This window comes from Herpailurus yagouaroundi, unplaced genomic scaffold (assembly GCF_014898765.1).
Source record: "Herpailurus yagouaroundi ecotype Mexico unplaced genomic scaffold, PumYag 67793, whole genome shotgun sequence".
Lineage (NCBI taxonomy): Eukaryota > Metazoa > Chordata > Mammalia > Carnivora > Felidae > Herpailurus > Herpailurus yagouaroundi.
Window position 1 is genome coordinate 21,210,891 of NW_024420586.1, and position 21,314 is coordinate 21,232,204.

The 21,314-nt window shown below is 42.3% G+C and overlaps 1 protein-coding gene across 1 annotated transcript in view; it reads right to left on the minus strand.

Annotated features, from left to right (window-relative positions):
• Positions 1 to 21,314, minus strand: part of MAOB (monoamine oxidase B) — a 118,848-nt gene that overhangs the window by 59,208 nt on the left and 38,326 nt on the right. Inside the window, exons 2-3 of the mRNA XM_040468941.1 lie at positions 10,302 to 10,396; positions 8,953 to 9,090 (exon numbers count right to left, since the gene is read on the minus strand). Coding sequence (XP_040324875.1) covers positions 8,953 to 9,090; positions 10,302 to 10,396 — 233 coding nt within the window. The remainder of the gene's footprint in view (positions 1 to 8,952; positions 9,091 to 10,301; positions 10,397 to 21,314) is intronic.

Genomic DNA, 21,314 nt, shown 5'->3' on the forward strand with positions numbered 1-21,314 from the left:
TGGATGGATGGATGGACGGAAGTATGGATCAATGGGTGGATGGATGGATGGATGGATGGATAAATGCACAAGTGGATGACTGACAGAGGGAGAAAGGAAACAAAAAGGGAAGGAAGGGAAGAAGGAAAGAAAAAGGGAGGAAGGAAAGGAGGAAGGGGCAAAGAAAGAAATGCAAATATTTGAGAATCAAATCATATTGTATTTTCCATTTTTAATGACCTAAATGTACTCAAATTTAATGGAAGAAACACAAACTCAAGTGAGCTGAAGGAAGTACTAAATTTCAAATAAATCTTGCATAACCCTAAGAAATAGGAGTTCCTGAAAGAGCCCTGTAGCATAAAATGAAAAGATCATAAAAACCATTAGGCGATTTGAGTCTGTGTTTCTTTATTGACTACAAGTTTAATTTTGGTACACACCGATTCCATGCTATGAACTAAGATGTCACTAGCACTCCGTTTGCTTATACTTCTTACCCTCTCACCTTCCCCACATTCTGATTCTATAGATTATATCATTTTTTATAATATAAAGTTTTTTTGAAAAATACAGTCTGTAGTACATTCTGTACTCTAACCACAATTCTCCTAATTCTTTAAATTTAAGTCTTTATTTAAATGTATTTACTGTTTGGCAACAATTTCACCAAAGTTTACCCATTCCTGAGTTCTTTGGATCCCCATTTGATGATACCTTAAAGTGGAGTGTTCTTATGACTTTTTTTTTTTAATTATTGTTTATTTACTTTTCAGAGAGATGGAGACAGAATGCGAGTGGGTGGGGCAGAGAGAGAGAGGGAGACACAGAATCCGAAGCAGGCTCCAGGCTCCGAGCCGTCAGCACAGAGCCCGACTCGGGGCTCGAACCCACGAGCTGTGAGATCATGACCCGAGCTGAAGTCGGATGCTCAACCCACTGAGCCACCCAGGCGCCCCTGACTTTTTTTTTTTTTTAGAGAGAGGGAAAGAGAGAGGGAGCATGCATGTGCACTCACATGAGTGGGGGAGGGGCAGAAAGAGAGAGGGAAGGAAGAATCTCAAGCAGGCTCCATGCCCAGTGAGGAGACCAATGGGGGGGCTTGATCTCACGACCATGAGATCACGACCTGAGCTGAAATCAAGAGCTGGACGCTCAATCCATTAAGCCACACAGGTGCCCCATGACCAAATTTCAAATATGGTGCCACTGGGTTAAATAGGTGATGGAAATTAAGGAGTGCATTTGTCTGATGACACAAGGTGATGTACAGAACTGCCGAATCACTACGTTGTACACCTGAAACTAATGTAATGCTGTAAGAGTATATTAACTGAGATTAAAATAAAAACTACCTACCTACCTACCTACCCACCTAGGGTGCCACTGGATTAAGAGGTAGAGAAAGTGGAAAGGCATTGGTAAAACTGTTGTCTGGATAATCTGAAAGGCAGACCAAGTACTTACCAGTCTTGGGGCTCTAAGGGAAATTGTTGAAGCGTTTGTGATCATCGGCTTTTACTTGTAATATGTACGTTTTCAGCAACAGCTGAACTCTGGGATTCAGCAGCCAGGATTAGAAGCATTTCCTTTTACACTGACAGGGAAATCTTTGATCTCACCACTCTCACACTGACTGTAGCCCAAAGTGTCTCAAATTCAATTATTTAGCCCAGTGCCTCGCATGCTAGTAACGATTTGAATATAGATGCCTAATTAATTGTAACTGATTGGCACAACATCCACCATATTACAGAGCGTTCTTGCAACAGAATATTACGTATCTGTTTAAAATGGGATCTACAGGGGCGCCTGGGTGGCTCAGTTGGTTAAGCGTCCAACTGCAGCTCAGGTCTTGATCTCACGGTTTGTGAGATTGAGCCCCGTGTCAGGCTCTGTGCTGACAGCTTGGGGCCTGGAGCCTGCTTCGGATTCTGTGTCTCCCTCTCTCTCTGCCCCTGCCCCTCTCACAGTCTGTCTGTCTCTCTCTCAAAAATAAATAAACATTTTAAAAATTAAAAAGAAATAAAATGGGATCTATAAAGAACTTTTTTTTTAACAAAGAACTTTTAACGACATTGGAGAGTATTTGTGAAATATTTACGAGTGAAAAAGCAGACCTAAAAACTTTCCTTCTTAAAAAATTTTTTTAGTATTTATTTATTTTTGAAGGAGAGAGAGAGAGAGAGAGAGAGAGAGAGAGACAGAGCATGAGCAAAGGAAAGGCAGAGAGAGAGAGGGAGACAGTCGGTTAAGCGTCCGACTTCAGCCAGGTCACGATCTCGCGGTCCGTGAGTTCGAGCCCCGCGTCGGGCTCTGGGCTGATGGCTCAGAGCCTGGAGCCTGTTTCCGATTCTGTGTCTCCCTCTCTCTCTCTGCCCCTCCCCCGTTCATGCTCTGTCTCTCTCTGTCCCAAAAATAAATAAACGTTGAAAAAAAAAATTTAAAAGTAACTCTGTGCTACCCACAACTCTAGCCCCTCTTAAGTTTATCTGAATGTGCATATGTATATGTTTGTACGTAGAGAATACGCTTACTGATTTTATCAGAAATTCAGTTCCAAATGGAAACCTTGAGGCCCTAGAATAAATTCATCTCCTATCTCAAAATAGTGCTCCAAATGCAGCCATTGAAAGCATAATTTTCGGCGAATTATTACATGCCAAAAAGCTGCTGTATTTTCTTTTTTTTATTTAAAAAATTTTTTTAATGTTTTATTTATTTATGAGAGAGAGACAGAGTATGAGCAGGGGAGGGGCAGAGAGAGAGGGAGACACAAAATCCAAAGCAGGCTCCAGGATCTGAGCTGTCAGCACAGTGCCCGATGCGGGGCTCAAACTCGTGAACCACAAGATCCTCACCTGAGCTGAAGTCGGACGCTTAACTGACTGAGCCACCCGGGCGCCCCCACCGTATTTTCTAAATAACACAAATGGGCATTATGGTTTCTTGAACAACTTAAAATAAGCTTCAGAATGATCACTAGACAAATGGGTTCCACTTGCTGAAGAGGAAATGACTATTCTCCACATTGAAAAAAAAAATCTCCCACGATGATTAAGAGATATTTGTCTCCAGCAAAAAAAGAAATGTCTTGGCATATAGGTAGGAGGGGAAAAGAAGGTTCCCAAAGCCCATCTCGGCTAGGGCAGACTCTCGGAGCCAGTGAGCTCTGTGTGGCATGTGTGAAGTTCATGTGAAATGGGCAGCTGTTCCTGTGTGAAATACAAGAGTTTGTCTAACCTGTTCCCGGGGGCTTCTGTCATCATAAGAGAAGCGAGTGCACTTTGGACTTTGATCCAGGCTTCCCTGGATTAATAGGACTGGAGATAAAGGTGTGGAGAAGGGAATATTAAGAGCCTGAAGAAGACCCAACGCTTCTGATTTGCTGATTTCTGACAGATGCTGAGGTCCTGCACGACAGGATAGTTTCTGTTTGCCAAATGCAATGTTAATTTGAAAATTTTATTTCTCAGTATTTGGGCTCTCATTCTTTCTATTTATTAAAATTTTTTTTCAATGTTTATTTATTTTTGACAGAGAGACAGAGAGAATCAGTGGGAAAGGGGCAGAGAGAGAGACACACACACACAGAATCCGAAGCAGGCTCCAGGCTCCGGGCTGTCAGCACAGAGCCCGACGCAGGGCTCGAACTCACGGACCGTGAGATCATGACCTGAGCCGAAGTCGGACGCTCAACCGACTGAGCCACCCAGGCGCCCCTCTCATTCTTTTTTTAAAGTTGAGTTATTTATTTTGAGTGAGAGAGAGAAGGGAGGGAGGGAGGGAGGAGTGGGGGAGGGGCAGAGAGAGAAGACAGAGAATCCCAAGCAGGCTCCGCGCTGTCAGTGCAGAGCCCGGCATGGGTCTCGATCCCATGAACGGTGAGATCATGACCTGAGACAATATCAAGAGTCAGAAGCTTAACCGACTGAGCCACCCAGGGGCCCCTGGGCTCTCCTTCCGTTGCTGTTCCCCAAAACGGATAGGCATTTCAGCACCTGTGATCTCTTTGGAGAAATCCACATAACAGGTCTTGTTGATAGAGATCCAGTCTCCGTTCTCTGTCTTTTATGTGCTTCTTGCGCGTGGTATTTTCTAGTGGATTTCTGGGTTCCCAATAAACAGGTGCTGAGCCAAATGGTGCAATATATTTGAGAGGGGTCTCATTCGCAGGCCTCGAGCACTGAGGCTGACCCCAGACATACACACAAGGGACGTTAACAATGAGCTTGGCTTCTGCCTGCTGGGAAGCAGACTAAGACCAGAGGATCTTCCCCCCCCCCCGCCCCCACCTCAGTTTCTCCAGATGGCTGAGGTTTGGAAAGGATTATCAGTGTGGAGTTGGGCTAAAGCAGTTTCATGTTTGACTAGACTCTGGTTCCAAAGTTCAGACTTACAGAAGTTTCTGAAACAGAGAAACTGTATTTGCCGACAGCCTAAATTGTACGAGACTTTTCTCCACTTTCTTTAAGAGATGAGCCCAAGAGAACAAAAAGATGAATGAGAACCACCACACACGCACGCACGCAAACACACACACACAATGAAAGAGAAAGGGGTATAAATCAAAATATCGTGAAGATCCTTGTTAAGTTTTTATTTTTTGTCTTTTTTTTTTAAATTATGAGATAGTCCCCAAAAGGGAACAAGTTTTACAAGTCGCTTTCAAGGTATCTAAACAGCTGCCTTCTAAACTATACTAGCAGACATTAGCATGACCAGGGGTGCCTGGGTGGCTCAGTCTAAGGTTAAGCGGCCAACTTCAGCTCGGGTCATGATCTCACGGTTCGTGAGTTCAAGCCCCGCGTTGGACTCTGTGCTGGCAGGTCAGATCCTGGAGCCTGCTTCAGATTCTGTGTCTCCCTCTCTCTCTCTGCCCCTCCCCTGCTTGTGCTCTCTCTCTCTCTCTCTCAAAAATAAACACTAAAAAATATTTAAAAAATGAAATTAGCATGCAAAACAGATTAAAAATTTCAGTACTGTTGAGCACTAACCGCCACATTACAGATTTTGGAAGTGAGGAAAACACCTTCTAAATTATAAAGACCTGAGCTGAAGTGATCGCTTTTCCCACTGATAATTAAATCCCAACATAGCTTGAGATCACATCTTTTATTCACGAGCAAGGCTTTAGAAAACCACATTTTAGCCACATAAGACAGATCTATTGTAGTACTAAAAGTGAATGCCACTCAGTAGTAATAAACATTTCTGACAGATCGGAGGCAGACAGGACAGAGGCTGCATATCACAGCAAACCAAGAGCGTGTGGATGCTGGTTATGGGGCATGGCATGAACATACCCCATCTATCAGCAGACTATTTCTTCCACAGATGTCAGGGAACTGGTGATACTGGGAGTCATCATTTCTTGAGAAAGACACCCTTCCTTTGGAGAGCTAGCCCATTTGGAGATGCTGGACCCTCCTGCTTTTTTTCTTTAAAGTTAATTTATTTATTTTGAGAGAGGACAGAGAGAAAGAAAGAGAGAGAGAGAGAGAAAATGCAAGTGGGGGAGGGGAAGAGAGCGAGGGAGAGAGAGAGAATCCCAATCAGGCTCCATGCTGCCAGCGCAGAGCCTGATGCGGGGCTCTAACTCATGAACCATGAGATCATGACCCGCGCCAGTATCAAGAGTTGGACAGTTAACCGACTGAGCCACCCAGGTGTCCCTGGACCCTCCTGCTTTTATGAGTAGCTCCATTTCACCAGTTTCTTTATCTTTGTTTGTTTCATTGATTGTTTGTTTGTTTTTGAGAAAGAGAGTGCGTGAGTGGGGAGAGGGAGAGAGAGAGAATCTTAAGCAGGTTCCATGCTTAGTTCAAAGTCCGACTCAAGGTTTCATCCCACAATCCTGGGATCATGATCTGAGCCGAAATCAAGAGGCAGACCCTCAACTGACTGAGCCACTCAGGTGTCCCTCGCCAGTTTCAATTTGAAACTGCTGGTTGCAACATAGTCAAATTCCTTAGCCAAATGGTATTAAAGCTGCCCATAAAACTGTCTTCCATTAACGTCCATGTAAAAAAATCTGATGAAACAAGGCACAAATGTACTATATATATGCGTGAACCATACTTTGCACTCGGGAACAGTAGTTATTGAAATAGGCAAGAGAGAGTAACATCCAAACGCCTACAGTACTGCCTACCAGGACAGAGGAGACAAATTTCTGAACGATATTCTTTGGCATGTAGTAGGAGATAGAACACTAGAGTTGTTATCAGTGATTCCAGAAATGGATGTAGCCATCCAAAATGCTTTCACAGGTTAAAAATAAGAAAAATGAGGGGCGCTTGGGTGGCTCAGTCGATTGAGCATCCGACTTTGGCTCAGGTCATGATCTCGCGGTTGATGAGTTCGAGCCCCGCGAGGGGCTCTGTGCTGACAACTTGTAGCCTGGAGCCTGCTTCGGATTCTGTGTCTCCCTCACTCTCTGTCCCTCCCCTGCTCATGCTCTGTCTCTCTCGGTCTTAAAAATAAATATAAACATTAAGCAAAAAAAAAAAAAAAAAAAAAAAAAGACATGCTAGCAGAGACATGGAGGTGGTGATGGTGGAGGACAAATATTTAGTTTTGGGAGGACTTCTTAGGTATCAGGTCTTTATCATTTATTATAATGCAGCTCCTCACTGGACATGACCACAGGAGGTCAAATTAGCACCTCTATCGACACTGAAATTCAAAGACTTTCATGTAGCCTCATTAGCGTTTCAATTGTCCTGGCAGTGAGAATTAATTAGAGTAAGTCAGTATGTCAAATACATATACATATATGCATATGTATGCAATATTTTTAAGTGTACTGATATTTCTCATTTCTTCCAGTAGAGGTCAGAAAATAGCAATACAGGAATATGAAAATCTATGAACCAAAGAATACTTAGCATGATTTTCTCTAGATAGGATCATGGAAGGGTTTTTAAGTTGTTTTCCTTTACCCGCCTTTTCTAATTCTATTTGTACTTTTGTGATAATTAAAACGCAATGGCATTTATTTGAAATTTCATAAGGAGCACTGTCGGCATATGTATTTACCCTGTATCAAGTCAGGGATACTGATTAATTATTTGTATTTTTTTCTTAGCTGCACATAGATTATTTGAAATCGTCTAAGAAAGCAGCACGTCTGGCCATAGCCCTGAAAAATTATTTCACCGTAACATCGTTTCCTTTGTCTGGAAAAACCTAAAAGAGATCCTAGTGTTCTGGGAAGTCAAAGAAATCAGTCAGTGTGACCTGCATTTAAAAGCAAGGAACCCAGGGCTCCTGGGTGGCTCAGTCGGTTGAGTGTCCGACTTTGGCTCGGGTCATCATCTCACAGTCCGTGAGTTCGAGCCCCGCATCGGGCTCTGTGCTCACAGCTCAGAGCCTGGAGCCTGCTTCGGATTCTGTGTTTCCCTCTCTCTCTGCCCCTCCCCTGCTCATGCTCTCTCTCTGTCTCAAAAATAAAAAACATTTAAAAAAATAAAAATAAAAATAAAAGCAAGGAACCCAATGAAAGATCTTTGCTAAGCTTGTGGATTGATGCTCAACAAATCGCACTATCACCACGCTACATTTTCATTTCTAATTCATGTGTCCCTTCTTCTGCTAGACACAGATGGAAAGCAAGGCGAAAAGGCTTATAAAACAAAATCTGAAGGTCAACCAAACATTTATGTAAAAATTAAGGAAATCTTTTACCCGCATGTAGATGTTTATTTCCTCTTTTATTAAATGACTCATAACGTACGGTCTGTTATTTGTCCTTCTTGATATTATCACTCACAAAGAATATCAGGGTGTCAACATTGTGAATATAAATCAAAACTGCCTGCCGCTAGTTTCTTCTGTCTTCTAAAGGGAGGATTTCTACCACGGAGGAGTATGTCTCTGTATTCTCACTTCCACCTACAAAGGCAAGTATGGAAGAGAGGAAAAGCTGAGGTTCAAAACCTCTAACAGTTCTTCTATGGGACTCCAGGATGGGGCCCAGAACAGGTGACTCTGTTGGTCAGAAAACAACAGTGACTTTTTGGACGAAGACAACGATGCCGGGAAAACAAGGATCAGGGAGATATGACAGGAGTCTGGAGACATCACCATGGTGGGTGACTTGGATGCACAGAGAAGTGTGGCCGGTAAGAAATCCCCAGGGGCTCACTGGTCTAATAGCTTATTAGAGTAAGAATGTCCAATATCCGATTCTTAGCTGTTTGCTTCTGCAATTAAACCTCCCAGCCCCAGAGCTCAAAACTTCAGTCAAGTGTGTCGCACACAAATGCTTGGGGTGGTCTGAAGAAAATCAAGATGAAGAGGTGAATTTGAACACAGGCTGGCATAAAGCGAAGGGAAGAGAAAGAGTCACAGGCCATAAGATGTGAATGAGCAGAGGCATCATGGAAGCAAGAACCATGAGCCACAAATGATCATGGGAATGGGAGACCCAGTCAACTCACAGAAATTTTGGGGAGATCAATGGAGGTTCCCCACAATAGATGGAATTTGGGACTTGAGCCACTTTTATGTAAATCACCAAAGAAGACTAACCTTTAATGATATGTAGAATACAATGACAAATTTCAAAATATTACGTTAGGCATACTACAAATACTCTTTGCAACATGAAGTCTAGGGCAGCCTTTATAAAACTGTACTCAGGTTTTTGTATCACATGAAAGAACCCAGATATTTAAATAGAGGCACTTAGTAAATCGACTGCATTTTTTTCTCTCTTGGTTTTGTGAAACGTTTTGCCAAATGGGCAATGCCGCTTTGTCAACAACCTTCCCAAATAGGTTAGAATTCTCATCTTAATTCTACTTTGGTGGCAGCGAAAACATTTTCACAATGGTTAAAATACACTTATAAAATACACATACATCATTGAGGACTACAGTAGATTCTCTGAGTGAAGGATCTGGAATTCATATATGGAAAGACCCATAGAGAAGTCTTCAAACCTTTCAAAGGCTGGCCCAGGCCTACCTTTACATGGTGGATGAGATGTTCCACTTCATTCACTTTGTAGGTCTCCAATCCCAGCTCCTTGGCTAATCTTAAGATTCGATTCTGAGTTGGCCCAACATAAGATCCTCCGAGGTCCACATATTTAACCTCTTGGTTCTGTTTTCCCAGGGAAAAAAAAACAGAAACAAATATTGGCGGAAATGTTCTTCCTAGATTAAAAAAAAACAAAAAAAGAGCTCTGAAATCAACAAATGGGTATTTCACAGACCTTGAGGTGTATCCGTGGAAAATGGGATTCTATTTTCAACTGTACTTCGTTCATGTGACTTACCTGTCCTTAAACCATTCTGCAATTTAAAGCAAACTGGATTGAACTTTACTTTTTCTTTTTTTAAGGTTTATTTATTCTTGAGGGAGAGAGAGACAGAGTGTGAGTGGGGGAAGGGCAGAGAGAGAGAGAGAGAGAGAGAGGGAGAGAGAGAGAGAGACAAAGAATCCAAAGCAGGTTCCAGGCTCTGGGCTGGCAGCACGGAGCCCGACATGTGGATCAAACTCATGAGCCGTGAGATTATGACTTGAGTCGAAGTCGGACGCTTAACCAACTGGGCCACCCAGGTGCCCCTGGATTGAATTTTAAATAGGCAGGAGACTTCTGAATGCCATCACTCACAATATATACCACCTCATGGTTTGTTTTCTAGTGCCTTGAATTTGTAAGCTATGAATCGTTGATGCATTTCTCTTTACTTGGTACTCCAGGCTAATTTTGAGCCACTTAATGCTAGAGAAAAACGAAGAAAGGAAATGATCACTTCTGTGGTTAATCCAGACATTTGAAAGATAGCATCAGGGAATATTTTGGCCATAATGTGAACCTTTGAAATTGCTCTCCTATGTTCATAAACAAGTTTTCCATATGGTTACAAATCAGTTTGGTTTCCAATGACGAAGGACCAATCTCTGAAGAAGAAGTAACCACAAAAGCTCCCTATGTCTGAACATGTCCAGGCATAACCAGATACCTATCAGCGGGGACACCATAGAAGGTGTTTCTTGTTTTCTTTTGTTGTCTAGCTCCCCCTGTCCCCGAAGATAACATAACTTTCACAAAGGCGGGAATCTTTAGTTTATTTACTGATGTATTCCAAACACCTCCTTATTGGTGCAATAATTTATGGGGCATCATGAGGTAAGAAAAGAGACAGAAGCACATGTGGAAAAGGTAGCAAATTGAGAGGCTGTGGAGAATGTTTCTTTTAGTAAGAGTCAAATGAAATTCAAGACTTCTAGAAAGGAGAAAAAAAAAAGACACAGTAACTCCACTTCCGTCCTACATTTCTCCTTCCCATCCTTAATGTCTTACTTACCCTGATGGTGTAAGTCCTGCCTCCTACTCGGTCCCGGGCTTCCAGAACAACCACATTCAGGCCAGAGTCATGCAGAAGCTTGGCTGCCGCCATACCTGGGAGAAAATACAATCACCATCAAAGACCTCACAGGGATTCCGGGTAAGCGCCTCATGTTAACGTCGATGAGAAAAGCCCACGATGGCTCACACACATGGCCTACCGTTATGTGCACCTTACAGGTGGCTGGGGTTTCTCAATAGAGGCCCAGATTCCAAGAATGGGAAACCAACTGGTCTTTTCTAGCAAGAACAAAAGGGATTTCGTTTTCGGTAAATGTCTCAAATCTTAAAAACATCCTTGGTCACTGTATCAAAATGTCTATCTGACAGTACAAACGGAAACACAAGGCCACACTTAAATGCACAAGCCCCAGTCAACACCAGAGCAAATGTAGCCGTTGACTTATTTCTCTTTTTTTTTCTTTTAATTTTAATTTTAGAAAGAGAGAGACAGGCAGACAGACAGCAAGTGGCGGAGAGGGGCAGAGAAAGAGAGAGCGAATCCGAAGCAGCCCCTCTGAGGGGCTCGATCCCATGACCCCGGGATCATGACCTGAGCCAAAATCAAGAGTCGGACACGCAACCGACTGAGCCACCCAGGCCTCCCTAGGTGTAGTTTTTGACCTCGGAGATCTTAAAATCGTGCATCTTTAAAACCACCTTACATAGCTCAGTAAGATCTTTCGCAGACAGGAGAGCTCTGGAGCCCTTACCATGATGACTGAATTTCCTCAGTTCTAATTACCTTAATCATTTGCTTTCTGAGAACAAACAAAATCGAGGAAATGCCAAGACGCTGTGCATTACAGAGAAATGAAACTGGCTTCTATCTTGTCTTTCAAAAATAATAGTTCTGGGATTTTTAGACCCCACTGGGTGCAAAGTAAAAGAGAGAGAGAGAGAGAAAGATTCCTATAAAAAGAGCTAATACTCATATCATACTCCCTACCATTTGAGACCCTGTTCTAAGTGTTTTTATATATTAATTCAGTGAATTCTCACAAAAACCCATTGAGAAAAGGCACTGTTGATCTTTCCATTTTATGGCCGAGGACACTGAAACACACAAGGTCTCACGTCGAGCCAGCAAACCCAAGCCAGGCAGTTTCACTCCCGGGTCAGGATTCATAACCACACGCACTGTTTTCCACGGAGCCTCCCGGCCATCGTCTCCAGAGATGGCATCTTCCCATTTCTGCGCCGGGGGGAAATTACATTTCAAAAGATATTTTTTACTTTATTTGGATCAACACATTTTTAAAACACACTTGTATCTTGTGGTCCGATAAGAATCCATAAAACATAAAATATGAGCCCACCCGTAAAAGCCATAAAGAAAAGTCGGGGCTCTGTTCATTGTCTATCAGCTACCCTAAAAGAGGAAACCCATTTTCTTTTTTTTTTTTAGAAAAAAAGGCTGATCTGATCTGACATTTCATTATTGGAGTTAATCTGTCTTCCATGCCCTGTCCTTGGAGGCAGGAGGCTTTCAGCTGGTGGCAGAGTTAGGGTTCCAAAGTCCCCAACCACCCACGCAGTGCATACGGGATTGCACACCCTCATTTAGAAATATAAGGCTTGGATTTTTAACCCCAGTGCTAATTCGACCTCCATGAGGAAAAAAAAAGGAGAAAACATTTCTATTTAGATAGAACGCAATTTCAAAATTGCAGGCGATTCAGTGCCATTTCTCTTATCAAGCATCAGTTCAGCAAATGAAATATGAAATAACACGCAGCCATAGTAACCGCTGTTATCAGGGAATTCAGACAGACCCGCTGAGCACGCCCGGGCTTAAACAAAAGGGTTCAGAATGAAATACAACATCGCTCACACATGCTAGCATTTTCTGTTCCACAAAAGGCACTGTCTTTTGGTCTGTGCAGTTACCCAACAGTATCTGATGCTAAACACGAACAGTTATTAAAACAAGCCAGGGTCTTATCAAACCATTCAATAGACAGTTCTCTGTGCTTGTGTGCCTTAAAAAGTCATACCCAGAAACTTACAAAAATATCTTTAAACAGGGCAATACGAGGGTATGTGGTTGGAAATACCTCACAATTTGCTTAATATTCACCGTGGGGGGAGTGCGGGGGTGGGGTGTTCAATCGCTTGTCGGACATCAAGTGGCAAAAATGGATTTGGAAAATAATTGCTCCGATTATGGGTGGCTTAAAGAAGTCACTGTGGTTTAGGAGATGGGAATTTCAGAAGACTTAAGAAACGGAGGATTTGGGAGTCTGGTCAGGAGGCGATTAAGACTAAGAAGCAGCTCTCCAGGGGGCGCCTGGGTGGCTCTCAGTCGGTTAAGCATCCCACTTTGGCTCAGGTCATGATCTCATGGTCTGTGAGTTTGAGCCCTGCGTCAGGCACTGTGCTGACAGCTCGGAGCCTGGAACCTGCTTCGGATTCTGTGTCTCTCTCCGCCACTCCCCAGCTCACGCTCTGTCTTTCTCTCAATAAATAAATAAACGCTGAAAAAATTAAAAGTACAAAGCAATTATAAGCTCGCTCTTAAATGGGTTACAAAAGTTAAATATCCATGTATAAGAAAAACTGGCACTTTAAGATTCTTATATTTAGATGGGCAGCGGAATGCTTTAAGATATTTCATGTGACTCACTGTAATGCAGTTACTGTATTTTTCATTTTTCCTCTTTGGTTCAAGGATAGTAGTTAAGAGTTCAGGTTTGGGGCTGAACTCTGACGCTGCTGTTTACTGATTGTGTAATCAACGGCAAGTCAGTGAATGTCTTTAAACCTCCATTTTTTCTTAAAAAAAATTTTTTTTCAGCACTGTGAAGATCAGATGAGCTTTGCTTATAAAGTGCCTCACACGGAATAAAATGAATGCTGTGTTTTATGACAGTGCCTGTTATTTTCTGTTTAAAAAGAAACTGCTGTAGTTTTTTAACGTGTCAGGAAATGATTGCTTAAGTGTTTAAACAGCGCCCATGACACTGTCTGGTGTTTTAGGGCAAATATATTTCTGCTACTTTCTGATTTGGGCTTTTTTTTTTTCTTTTTTGCCCCTAGTATTGCATTTTAAAATCCCCAGACCTCCCAGAGAATGCACCATCCCTCATATTTTTGTTCTATGGCAAAATGCGTTTCAAGTTCCCCCAAATCGGCAGAGACATGAACTCTTGAGAAAGAGTCCTGTCATAGGCTGGACAGCTCTGTAGAGTTCATTGCTTGGCTTATTAATTCTTCCATCGGCTAAACTATCAGTCTTTTCCCCAGTCATCAGGGAGGAGTCCCTAGGAGTACTTCTTTTTTTTTTTTTTTAATTTTTTTATGTTTATTTATTTTTTTTAATTTTATTTATTTATTTATTTATTTATTTATTTATTTTAACGTTTTATTTATTTTTGAAGGAGAGAGAGACAGAGCGTGAGCGGGGGAGGGGCAGAGAGAGAGTGGGAGACACAGAACCCGAAGCAGGCTCCAGGCTCTGGGCTGTCAGCACAGAGCCCGATGCGGGGCTTGAACTCACAAGCGGTGAGATGATGACCTGAGCCAAAGTCAGATGCTCAATGGGCTGAGCCACCCAGGCGCCCCTTTAATGTTTATTTTTGAGAGAGAGAAAAAGAGAGAGCATGAGCCAGGGAGGGGCAGAGAGAGAGGGAGACACAAAATCCCAAGCAGGCTCCAGGCTCCGAGCTGTCAGCATAGAGCCCGACGCGGGGCTTGAACCCACGGACCGTGAGATCATGACCCGAGCCGAAGTCCGACGCTTAATCGGCTGAGCCACCCAGGCAGGCAACCCTGCTTTGTGCTTTTAAAAAGTTAATTAAACCAGAACTTAATGCGCAGTATCAATTAATATTTCACAAACGGATTATCGCTGGCATATTCAGCAGCAGCTCCTCTGTGCCCTGCACAGGCTTCTGATAAGATCATCTCATTTGTAGACTCCAGATGGTGCAGGGTCCACGGTGTTTGGGCTCAAAGAGGCTTCCTTGGATGAATGACGAATAGCACAGCACAATGATGGACTGATGCCTAATTCCATGAAATTATAAAAACACTGTGTCTTTCTTCTCAGGTAGTTTACTTGGAAAAGGTTTCACCAAAGTGATGACTGCCTCGACCATTTGCATACTTCGGTTTGGATTAGGTGTGCAAATGATTTTAAATATCTAAATATCAGTGGTGTGCAGCGTTATTAGCATTCAATGCTTCCAGGTTTTTTATGTGTCACGGAAAAACAACCCAGAAGTTGGATGATGCGAGGAGATGGTAAGATACGCAGTGCTGGTAACAGAAGAGGTGCTTCAAGGCATTTTAGGAGCAGAGAAGGGGTTAGGATGCAGAGGGAAGAGAAAAATCACAATCACCTCTTGCCCCATGCTTTGCTTTGTCAATCTGGCTCACGTCCTTCGTATCAAAACCTGACACTTAACACAACTTTTTCAGAGTTTTAAAACACAATGTTAATTGGGGCGCCTGGGTGGCTTAGTTGGTTAAGCATCTGACTCTTGATTTCGGCTCAGGTCATGATCTCACGGTTTGTGAGTTCGAGCCCCCCATTGGGCTCTGTGCTGACAGTGCGGAGCCTGCTTGGGATTCTCTCTCTCCCTCTCTCTCTCTGCCCCCCCCCCCGCTCACGTGCATGCTCTCTCGCTTTCAAAATAAATAAAACATAAACAGGGGCGCCTGGGTGGCGCAGTCGGTTAAGCGTCCGACTTCAGCCAGGTCACGATCTCGCGGTTCGTGAGTTCGAGCCCTGCGTCGGGCTCTGGGCTGATGGCTCAGAGCCTGGAGCCTGTTTCCGATTCTGTGTCTCCCTCTCTCTCTGCCCCTCCCCCGTTCATGCTCTGTCTCTCTCTGTCCCAAAAATAAATAAATGTTAAAAAAAAAAAAAGAAAACATAAACATTTAAAAAATGTTTATTAATAAAATGCAAAGTTAATTGTTTTGAAAACATTATGAAACATCAATACTTCAATACCACGGGAGGACTTTTTCTCAGTTTAAAGGCACTCCCCCACCAAAAAAAGTATCACGCTAACCAAAACTGACAAAAAAATTCACTGTACTTCAAAGCATCTCTAACCTTATAACCTTGGTAAAAGATACAAGCATTTCCCCAAGAGGGATGAAAGGCAAAAATATGAAAATAGCCTTCAACACCTCTGTCACTTCCGACAAAGAAAAGGCTTTATGAGAAAATTCTGGAAACAACCAAGTGACCTTCGGATCAAAGAAGTGAGATTCTTTAATGTCTCTAAAGAGAATGCCTTTTAGCTATTTAACGCAAATACACACACACACACAAAAGGTCTGGGTTAAGGAGAAAAATATCCCCTTTGTGAAATAAACTCATTAAAGGAAAATGGTATTTGTAGGTGGAATTCAGTTGTTAATTGCTGAACTTTTCAACACAGAGACGCAGGTAAAGATACCACAAAACAGCCAACATTTTGAGCACTGAGTGTATGCCAGCTTCTACTCTAAGTGTTTTACATGTAAGAATTTGTTTATCCTCTCAACAACTCTATGAAGTGGGTAGATGTAGAAAGTGAAGCACAGAGAGGCCCAGTAACATGCCCGAGGTCTCACAGCTACCAAGGGACTGAGTCAACATTCAAACGCAGGCGCTCTGACTTCAGATAACAAACATGCCCAGCAGCCTTCCTCATACTAAACCGTGAAACACTGAAAGCCTTCCATTAAACATCACAGGCCACTGCCAGCACATTCCATGCCTTTGTGTAAATTACAAGAAGAGGCACGTGCCTGGCAGGTAAAGTTCAAAATGGCGTCCTTCCTTTCGGGTCAAATGCAGCACCCACTGGTCCAAGTGGCTTGGGCCGGCAAAATGTGGGCTGGATCGCATCCCCTCTTTGACTGCATCAGCCGGGCGAGCTTGTGCAGGGCACTGCCTGAAGAGACTGCGCTGTGGCCTTGAAACTCAGAAAACTTATTTCCTGAATGATAAGAATTTAATTATCTGTTCTTTGTCTCCCCCGTGCCAGTACACGGTTGGCCCTTACGTGATTGTTGAATGGATTCATTTACTACCCTTCCACAAAGATGACATTTAATTACTTAGGCAATAAATAAATAAATAAATAAATGGCGGCGATGGCATCTGTGTAAACAGGGTGTATTTAATATGGTATAAGACACCAAAATATTTGCACACGCTGAAACTGATTTGCTCTGGTGACACCGGAAATGGTAAAGGACACCTTGGACTTTTTCATAGGGAAGGAGCTGGAAAGAAAGCCAGCCAACTGATAATATTAACCACCTTACATTTGTACAGCATTGCAGATTTCTGTATTCACGCCCATTCAGTCCTTAACAATGACCTGTGAGGCCGGCATTATTGTTCCTATTTTTTGCTCAGCCTCATACAACCAGCTACGGCAGAGGTAGATCTAAAATCCAGTTCTGTTTCTCGGCCCGATGTATTTCTCACTAGTCCCACTACTTCCTATAACATACAGGGCCTATGTTTAAAAAATTCTGTTTTTTTTTTAACATGGCCTATGTTTAAAAATTTCTCTAGGGATGCCAAATTTTAAAATTAGAATCTATCTTTATTATTTTTCTTGGAAAGGCCACATGGATAAAAATCACCTGCAGCTTGTCATGCCCAAAGCCCTGAGACCCTATCATTACAGGACGATCTGAAAGCTTCTAGATCAATGCAGTGCCCTCAAGGTCACCTCCACTGAACTATTCCTTAAGAAGTGCTTTGGCCAAATAGCTCCTTCTCCTTAAGTACAGACCGACTCGTCTTTCCTGACAATGCACCACTCGCCACTTTTTGGAAAAGAGAGACCAAGCTACCGAAAGTCACTAAGAAGCAAAGTCTAGATTTAAGCTATTCACGTCTTGCTCGCAAATGCGAAACAGATTCCAAGCTTTCTTGGAAGCCCTTTGCTCTGTTTTCCCTAAGACCGTCAAAACATATCAGAAAAACAAATGGCAATAGTTTATAAAATAAAAGAGACTTTTACCGAAGCCTCGGACCATAGGATGATTTATGCTCTTGAAAAGGATAAAAGACACCAAGCATTCCTGAGTTGCCATAGAAACCTTTCTCCAGATGATACTAGAATAAGATTGCTTCCAGGGCTTTTGAGAGTATGTCTAAAGCCATAAAAATTGTTTCTTCATCATGCTTTATATATATATAAATGATTACAATTTCCTAAAATGTCAGCAATCACGGTAAGTCTTATTTCAGAACCAAGTTTTTGTTTTTACCCTTTGTTGTTGGAAAAGAGTGGGAGAGCTTTTGTAATATTGTAATTAGGGCAGACAAACTTTATTTTCACGTTACCTCAGTATGGAGTCCCATGAAAAAAACAATGCAAACCCAGAAGTTATAGCTTTGTCACAGTTTCTTTAAATGAAGAATGTAACACACAAGCTTGTTATAGAAAAATAAATGTTTCATTCACTGGCCTCAAATCCTTTTGGAAATTCCATGGAATGTATATAAATAAGGAGACGAAGAGTACATTTATGTGATGAGCACCGAGTCATGTGCAGAATTGTTCAATCATGATAAGGTACATCTGAAACTATTAGAACCCCATATATTAATTATACTGGAATTCAAATCAATCGATCAGTAGTAAGAAGTCAATAATTATAGAATCTTTACTACGTTATAATAGTTGGTGGGGTATCTGGGTGGCTCAGTCAGTTAAGCGTCAGGCTCTTGATCTCGGCTCAGGTCATGATCTCACAGTTAGTGAGATCGAGCCCCGTGTCAGGCTCTACGCTGACAACACTGAGACTGCTTGGGATTCTCTCTCTCCCTCTCTCTTTGCCCCTCCCTGGCTCTCTCGCTCTCTCAAAATAAATAAATAAACTTAAAAAAATAGGTTATAATAACAGGGATCCCAACAATCATTATTACCAAGAACGTAATTCTCAGATGAAGAAGACATTAGCAGAAAACAAAGAGTTAAATTTGCTTAGCCTCAAATGTTGAAAATAGTGCTATAGAAACAATAATTACTACTAGAAATCCTAGACATCGGTCGAAGAGCAATTTTCCTGAGATACATCCAATCATTAGGAGAGAAATTAAATACTAAAAAACCCTGTTTTGGAAGTATCGTAGGATGGTAATCATAGGATGCCATGATAGTTTCCTCGACTATACTTTGAGGATGAAATACCTCATTGCTGTGACACAGGCCGTCTTATGGAATCCCAGCATGAGTTTTTTAGAATCACAAACATTTTTTCAGGTAGGATATAAAATTGGAGCGCTATCATTCCCCCTTAGGCTCACACACACCCTAGATCTTGGTCTCTGAAAGAGCTGGGTGTTACAAATGCCCTGAAGAGGGCCAGAGGCCTGCTGTAGATTGCCTTGAATATTTCTCCATGTAAACATCTTTTTTCACCAAAAATGAAATGACGAATTTTAGGAATTCTGGAAGGAGAGGATAAAATGTGGGCACAGCCAAGGAAAAGAAATCTGGGTGAGATGTAACAAGTAACCAGAAGAAATGAAATTACAAAGGACTCATTCTATCCATGCCAAAGTCTGCCCCTCCCTCCATCTTCTGGGAGCCTAGTGTGGAGCTCAGCCCAGGAGCTTTACTTTGTCCTCCCCTGAAACACTTCTGTGAGCCAAAGCCCAAGGCAGTCAACAGTGTGCAATGACCAGAGTAGAAGGAAAATGTCGCCGGATTCAAGGACAAGGGCAGAACACCGCCATTTTGTAGAAAAAGCTCTATAGCTAATAGGCCACAGTCTGGCTATGTGACCTTGGAGGCCCTGACCTTCAGGGCCTCACTTTCGTCATCTGTGATTAATTTTGGCCCCTCCCATTCTGTGACAATCTAAACGAGACAAGACAATGCTTTTAAATAAAGCTGACGTTTCATAACCCCCAAAGCATCTAGTCCAAAGACTGCCCCGTGCCACATGAAATTTGGGTGACATCAATAGGTGTTAGTAAAAGAACGCTGACTTTTGTGGGACAAGGAAGTGCTGATTGAAACGAAGCTGGCTTGTGCTCACTTTGGCAGGCACATATACTAACATGGGAATAATACAGAGAAGATTAGCAACGCCGCTGGGCAAATTTGTGAACAAAGCTGGTTAAGGATAGGTGTGCTGAGGTCTTTGGGACAAAAGGTCCTGATGCCTGTGACTTACTCTAAAATACATCAGAAAATATGAGGGATTGATAGATGGACGAGAGATGGATAGATGGGTACAATGGAATAAAGCAAATATAGCAAAAATGTTAATTACAGAATCTAGATGGTTGGTACATGAGTCTTAACTGTATAATTCTCTGAAAATTTTCGTAATCAGAAAATTCTGGAAAAAAAGTTAAAGTGAGCAGTCAAAAGGAGCAAACTTTCAGTCATAAAATAAAGAAATAATGGGAATGTAATGTACAGCATAGTGATTCTAGTCACTAATACTGTATTAATAGTTGAAACTTGCTAAGAGAGTAGATCTTAAAAGTTCTCATCACAAGAACAAAGTTTTTGTAATTATATGTGATGGATGTTAACTACACTTGTTGTGGTGATCATTTTGTAATATATACAAATAGTGAATCATTAGGTCATACACCTGAAGCTAATATATGTTAATGACATCTCAATTTTTTAAAAAGTTGTCCATGAAATCAAAATTATGGAGATGGTTATTTGTAATTTAAAATGTGTGGATTTAGGGGCGCCTGGGTGGCTCAGTCGGTTGAGCGGTCGACTTTGGCTCAGGTCATGATCTCACGGTTCATGAGTTCGAGGCCCGAGTCGGGCTCTGGGCGGACAGCTCGAAGCCTGGAGCCTGCTTCGGATTCTGTGTCTCCCTCTCTCTCTGCCCCTCCCCTGCTCACACTCTGTCTCTCTCTCCGTCAAAAATAAACATTAAAAATATTTGAAATGTGTGGATTTTCTTAGAATATGTATATATTATACAATTATATATATTAGAATATATATAATATATATTTTTTAGAGACAGTGCAAGTGGGGGAGGAGCAGAGGGGAAGGGAAGGAGGGAGAATCTTAAGCAGTCTCTATTCCCAGTGCAAGCTCGATGTGAGGCTCGATCTCACAACTGTGAGATCATGGCCTGAGCTGAAATCAAGAGTTAGAGGCTTGGGGCGCCTGGGTGGCGCAGTCGGTTAAGCGTCCGACTTCAGCCAGGTCACGATCTCGCGGTCCATGAGTTCGAGCCCCGCGTCGGGCTCTGGGCTGATGGCTCAGAGCCTGGAGCCTGTTTCCGATTCTGTGTCTCCCTCTCTCTCTGCCCCTCGCCCGTTCATGCTCTGTCTCTCTCTGTCCCAAAAATAAATAAACGTTGAAAAAAAAAATTAAAAAAAAAAAAAGAGTTAGAGGCTTAAGTGACTGAACCACCCAGGCACTCCAGATCAATCGATCTATCTATCTATAGATATAGATATAGATATAGATAGATATATAGATACAGATATATAATGTTTATTTGGAGAGAGAGAGAGAGAGAGAGAGAGAGAGAGACCATGTGTATGAGTGAGAGGAGGAGCAGAGAGGGAGAGAGAGAGAATCCCAAGCCAACTCCACACTGTCAGCTCACAGCCCGATGCAGGGCTCGATCCCACCAGCTGTGAGATCATGACCGGAGCCGAAATCATGAGTCAGACACTCAACCAGCTGAGCCACCCAGGCGCCCTTATATTTTCAATTGCAAAATACTGAAGGTTTGCCCAACTTAAAGGTGAGTGAAATATTGTTCAAGTACAAATGTTGAAACGTTTGCTGACCTTTTGTATATCAATAATTGGTTGTTAGTAACAAGTAGTAATGGTTGTTAGTAATATGCTACCAAGCTGTTATAAAATAAAATAAAAATGAATACACACATACACACACACACACACACACCCACACACACAAAGTTAAGCCAATTTCTGTTCAGCTGAACTTGTCAGAGACTTTAATGTACTACATGCTCATCTTTATAATTTACTGGGGAACGGGGTGGG